At 41.3% G+C, this 6,399-nt stretch overlaps 1 protein-coding gene across 1 annotated transcript in view; it reads left to right on the plus strand.

Moving 5' to 3' along the window:
- Nucleotides 1–560: 560 nt before the first annotated feature.
- Nucleotides 561–6,399, plus strand: part of LOC108228510 (zinc finger protein GLI2) — a gene marked incomplete at its 5' end in the record, with an annotated part of 46,910 nt that continues 41,071 nt past the window's right edge. The window contains 1 exon segment of the mRNA XM_037974363.1: nt 561–666. Coding sequence (XP_037830291.1) covers nt 561–666 — 106 coding nt within the window.

Here is a 6,399-nt window from a genome sequence, read left to right on the forward strand (position 1 = left end):
GGAGCCTCTGCTCGGTTGGTGTTTATTTTGTCCTGGGGGCGGGGCCTCTGCTCGGTTGGTGTTTATCTCGTCCTGGGGGCGTAGCCTCTGCTCGGTTGGTGTTTATCCCGTCCTGGGGGCGGAGCCTCTGCTCGGCCGGTTCTTCTCTCTGTGTGCTGTGATCGTGGATCTGCTGGTTGCAGCTCCAGGGGAGACTCCAGCTGTTTGGATAGAAAAGCCGAGGAAAGCTTTTCCCAGAGCTGTCAGTCCTGGTTTGAGCCGGGGCTTCACATGGTCCATCATCCTGTCTAGTTCAAAGCCCTTCTAGCTGCAGGTCTTTGTCAAAAGCCTGGTTGGATATCTTTTATGTTCAAGATGTAGGATTTCTTAGCACAACTTTGATTATTTATTTATTCCACTTCTCTTGTATGATAGTGCCAATATTTTACACGAAAGTGCTCAGCCTGCTCTGAAATTCATGCTGCTTTATTGTAGCCCCCTTTTTCCTTTGAATTTTTTTTTGAAGTCTCTTCTCCCCCTCAGTTCGCCAACTCTTCTTCTTTGGTTTTCTGTCTCTGCAGCCCCCCAACACCTCTTCCCTGCCTTCCACACGCCGATCCCCCTGGACATTCGCCACCACGAGGGACGGTACCACTACGAGCCTCACGCTCTGCACACCATGCACAGGTAACGTCCTTATTCCTCCTTCAGAGATGCAGCCTGGAGTCTTCAGAGCTTTTTGATCCAAATCTGGATTTCACATTGAATTCTTACTGTACAGTACAAAGGTTGTTTTTCTGTTTTAACTATGGAGCGAATGTCAGCAGATCCTGATTGGAGCTGAATGTTTGCCAAGTTCAGTATAAAAACCAGATGACAACACGCTGACTTCCAAAGTGAATAAGCAATGCTGGGTCTAAATTTCTCCGCTGTAGCCCTTGTTTCTTTACTTTTCAGGCTCCAACCATCAGGGGTTCAAACACTCTGAAGTTTGGCTGCAGGGATCCAAGTGTTTGAGTGAGAATTAAAGAAATTTATTCCATTTCTGTGATCGAGGTGCCACTGAGCGAGCTTTAAGGGTTTCTACTCTTCACTCAAGAACAAGATGACTTTTTAAACTTGTTCTTTCCTGGCACTTTTACCAGAATTAACTTTGGTCAGCAATTACATCTGAACTTTTCTTCTTAAATGATGCTTTAACCACACAACGTGATGCACAAACCTGAAGTTCTTCTGTTTCCATTCCAATTATAAATTCTCTGCTACTCTTTGAGATCTTTAACAGGTTTCACACAATCACAGTTTAATTTGGAAGGTTTTTGGAGGTTCTTCCAGAAAATGTTCAACTTCGAGTCTGATGATGTCACAAAGTTTTCCAACATTTCTGCAAACAAACTCTTCTTGTTTCTATAATCTGTCTTTCTTCTCCAGTTTCTCCATCCAAACTTCAGTATTTCTGTCTCTCTGCTGTAGAACTGAAGGGTCCTCTCGGAGGTCAGAGGTCAGAGGTCAGAGGTCACACAGCCAAACTCTCATTGACTTCCATTGGATCTGAGCTTCCAAACAGGAAGTGAAGGCTCTTTTTAACTCTTCAGATCTCCTCCATAAACCCTGTAGAACCATCAGAACCTTCTGCTGCTCACGGGTCAAGAAGTTCTGATCCCACTGATAGTTTGTCTGAGGCTTACTTTTTACTCTGAGTTTCTGCCTGAGGTGCCATGGCAACCAGCTCCTCAGCAGCTTCTATATTACCCAGCATGCTGCAAAAAGTTTTTAGTTATAATTTCTGGAAAAAAATAAGTTTCCTAAACCAAATTGTTAGTAAAAACAGGTTTTATTTCTGTATAAATATGAACTACAGAATATATTAGAAAACAGTAAAACTGAAGGCTGTTGAGGATAAAATGAAATAAATCTCAGCTGTTTGGTATCAATCTGCAGCTAGCTCCATTAGCAGCGATCGGCAGGGTCGGATCCATCACTGAAAACCTCTTTATATTCATTAATGGTTTGTTGTGGAGCTAATCTGTGGTGCAGGCCATGTTGCCCCCGAGCTAACACTGTAATAAACTCCCAGAGGTCAGAGGTCACGGCTCAGGCTGCAGCGATGCTGCAGGGTGCAGAAAGAGACTGAAAACATTCAGCACAGAAACACACGTTACTGTACACATTTTAACTTTATACATCTGGATCAAATTTTCTGGCTTTAGTTTAATTTTTGCCAAGTTGTTCAGTGAGTCTGAGCTCCATAACTAGAGGTCCAGAAACTGAACAGGTTTATCTTTCCTTCAGCCTTCCATTACATGGGACTGATTCGACCAAATGAATTGCTTTATTTCATGAACAAAATCAACTGTGACCCTAATGTTTCGATTCCAACACAAACTGCAGAGCTTCTCCTTGAAGAGCCCATCAGGTCCAAGCTCATAGCTTCACTTTGGCTCATTTTAAAGCTCTTCATCTGGATTTTAGGTGTAAAAAGGTTCAAATGGGCAGTGCACTGAAAGGGAAGAATAAAAACCCTGTCTGGGTGAAGAAGCACCAACATGTGAGCTCGTGGCACATTTTCCAGAACACGCCTCCTGCTGTGAGTCCAAACTTACTTTATCCCTGAAGAAAAAGTGGTGCAGACACAAAACAAGTCAATAGAATTTTCCGAATGGTGCTCTTCCATTTAAATTCACAGATTTGATGGTGATGCATACTTTGCGCCTGGCGGAAGCAGGGCTATTCATCACACCGACGGAGGAAGTGGAGGCCGAGGGGAGGGGGGGGCTGTCTGCGGACTCGGCCACCTTGATTAATGTGATTTGATCTTGACAGTGGACCCCTAATTCATCAGGACCTTGATCTAGCTGTCGCTCCCCCCTGCCTGTGCCAAATTCACCTAATTACAGGAACATTGCGCAGCAAATTAAGTGCGCTGTCATTTGTGGCCTGGCGCGGCACTTTATTATCCAGCCGTGGCGGCGTGTCAGAGGTCCGCTCCTTGATTGTCTAACATGACATCCTGCCGCTGTCCTTTTCATCACTGTTTGCATAAACTGTAATGAGAGGGCTGCTTGTTTCCTCAGGCCTGTCAGGAACAACAGCCGAGGGGAAGTCTCCTTTTCTTCTTCTGTGGTGCTTTTGTCTTGGAGGAACTCTTCCTCCTCTGAAAACAGCCATGACATAAAACTATGAAGCAGGTTCATCTTAACATTTCTCTAAGAGATCTGCTTCAAATAACCCTAATGAGGAGCCATGTTCTCAGCTCGTTAACTCAGGCCAGGATGTCTAAACATCGACGTGAGCGCGTTTGCTCGTGTAAAACAGGAGGAGCAGAGGACCGATCCCAGGCAGCTGTTTTAGTCAAACCTTCAGAATAACATTTTACCAGATCTTGGGACATATCCTGTGATCAGTTAACACTCAGAGCGTTGCTGTGAACGACTCTCAGCTACCACCTAATGAACTGACGGAGACACTAATCCTGCTTCATGTGGACGGGCCCCATCGTCTTCAGAGACACTGGGCTTCATCAGATTTACCTGCTTCAGGCCCAGTTTAATCCAAGCTGGTTCCAATGGACCTGAAACATTTCTGTTAGAGGTCAGCTGTTTGTTTACAGGACTGCAGAGGTCAGAGTGTTTGACACTGGACCACAGGTCCCAGACCTCCCATCTACGTCTGAAAGGAAGCTGCAGCGTAGGAAGTCACAGAGGCTGCAGGCAGTAGCTGTTCTGCACATGCAGGAGGACACAGAGTGTTGTTTATGTTCCTGCCCCTGTTCAACATGGAGCACCAACCCATGCTGGAGAGGCTGGTGTCTTCATGTGTCAGCGCCAACAAGTGGCCCGGCATGGGAACTACAGCAGGTTAAATGAGCACACATTTACCTTTTATCCAACCAACATCAGAAAATCTCCAACGTTTCCAGGAGATGTAAACAGGGACTCACATCACAGCACGCCATCACCGTTTTTCATCAAAGTTTATAAAGTTCTCTGTTCTGAAACTTAAATTCAGACCGAGGTTGTTCCATTATCGGGAAGGTAAAGTGTAGACTCTTATCTGGGTCATCCAGATTCTGGGACGGGTTCAGGACTAACAGATCCTTCCCAGAGTCCCGTTTCAGTTTGACGTCGACTCTGGAGCATTTAGCAGGTTGTGAAAAGTAAATGTGCTGAAAATCTGTCTGCATTTTCTAAATATGAACAGCCGAAACAAATATCCGTAAGAAGTTCGTCCCCCAGTGTTCAGAGTAAGAAATGCATGTTTCTGGATTAAAGGAAACAGAAAAATGATCAAGTTTAACAAAATATAAACTTCAGAGGCAAACGGATAAATATTGTAGAGTCTGAAGTCAGGAATCAGGTTTTACTTTAAAACAAAGGTGGTTTTATAAATTCTAACCTGGTTCTGAAGTGGATGAAACCAACCGCAGCTCTGAGGCTGAAATCTGATTTTCTTGCACAGAAACTTGTTGTTTTGCATCAGCGTGAAAAGATTCATGAGAATTAGAAGGAGGGACATGATTTGCAGCGTTGTGTTTGTATCTGGGTCATTTGGGTGACTGCAGGAGGAGGAAGACATTCTGTTTTTATTTTTTATTTTCAGGGAAGCTGTTAAAGTTTGAGAGATCCGCTTCACGCAGCAGACTCATAAACCTACGGTGGGAGTTTATTCAGCTGCATATGAGCCGTGTTATTTATCTAAATCAGAGACGGGAGTCCCTGTCAGGCTGTAATTCATCTCCGGTGTCATCCACAACACGGCCGCTCACAGAGACATACTAAAATACTCACACAGCTCGTGCAAATAAAAGGAACAGAGGAAGGACTTCAGACACAAGGATTCATCCTCCTCGCTACATTTAAGACTCAAAGACTAAATTTCTGCATCTGAAGATCGGAGTTTTGGAGAGAGAGGTTCCATTTTCACAACTAGAAGGTTTTGCAAAGAGATGGTGCTGATTATTTCCAAACAAGAGGTTGATATGATCGATAAATTATCACATTTAAGGAACTATTTTAGCCTGAATTTCTTTATCTGGCCAGTTTTCAAGCCAACAGCACCAACACATCAGAATAAAGAGATATAAAGTTCTATAATCTGAGACTTGGATCTGAAAGCTGCAGCTGGAACACCTCATCAGCCTGTCAGCAGCTGCTGCAGCCATTAAAACTAAACAGGATTAGAAGGGAACGTCTGTCAGGAGGTGTAAGGCGTTACCTCAGACAAACCAATAAGGAGGTAGGGTTAAACACTGAGTTAAATGTTAAGTTAAAGGTTGAGTTAAAGGTAGGGTTAAACGTTGAGTTTAATGTTGAATTAAATGTTGAGTTAAATGTTAAGTGAAACGTTGAGTTAAATGTTGAGTTAAAGGTAGGGTTAGATGTTGAGTTTAATGTTGAGTTAAACATTAAGTTAAATATTGTGTTAAATGTTGAGTTAAATGTTAAGTGAAACGTTGAGTTAAATGTTGAGTTAAAGGTAGGGTTAGATGTTGAGTTAAATGTTAAGTGAAACGTTGAGTTAAAAAATTGAGTTAAATGTTGAGTTAAATGTTGAGTTAAATGTTGAGTTAAATGTTGAGTTAAACATTAAGTTAAATATTGTGTTAAATGTTGAGTTAAATGTTAAGTGAAACGTTGAGTTAAATGTTGAGTTAAATGTTGAGTTAAAGGTAGGGTTAGATGTTGAGTTAAATGTTAAGTGAAACGTTGAGTTAAACATTGAGTTAAATGTTGAGTTAAATGTTGAGTTAAACGTTGAGTTAAATGTTGAGTTAAATGTTGAGTTAAAGGTAGGGTTAGATGTTGAGTTAAATGTTGAGTTAAATGTTGAGTTAAATGTTGAGTTAAATGTTAAGTGAAACTAAGTGAAATGTTAAGTGAAACGTTGAGTTAAAGGTAGGGTTAGATGTTGAGTTAAACGTTAAGTTAAATTTTGAGTTAAAGGTAGGGTTAGATGTTGAGTTAAATGTTGAGTTAAATGTTAAGTGAAACGTTGAGTGAAACGTTGAGTTAAAGGTAGGGTTAGATGTTGAGTTAAACGTTAAGTTAAATTTTGAGTTAAAGGTAGGGTTAGATGTTGAGTTAAACATTGAGTTAAGCATTGAGGTAAATGTTTAGGTAGATGTTGAGTTAAAGGTAGGGTTAGATGTTGAGTTAAACATTGAGTTAAATGTTGAGTTAAATATTGAGTTAAATGTTGAGTTAAACGTTGAGTTAAACGTTGAGTTAAATATTGAGTTAAATGTTGAGTTAAATATTGAAGTAAATGTTGAGTTAAATGTTGAGTTAAATGTTGAGTTAAAAGTTGAGTTAAATGTTGAGTTAAATGTTGAGTTAAATGTTGAGTAAAGGTTGAGTTAAACGTTGAGTTAAATGTTGAGTTAAACGTTGAGTTAAATGTTGAGTTAAACGTTGAGTTAAA

The sequence above is a fragment of the Kryptolebias marmoratus genome, unplaced genomic scaffold (assembly GCF_001649575.2).
Source record: "Kryptolebias marmoratus isolate JLee-2015 unplaced genomic scaffold, ASM164957v2 Scaffold26, whole genome shotgun sequence".
Taxonomy (NCBI): domain Eukaryota; kingdom Metazoa; phylum Chordata; class Actinopteri; order Cyprinodontiformes; family Rivulidae; genus Kryptolebias; species Kryptolebias marmoratus.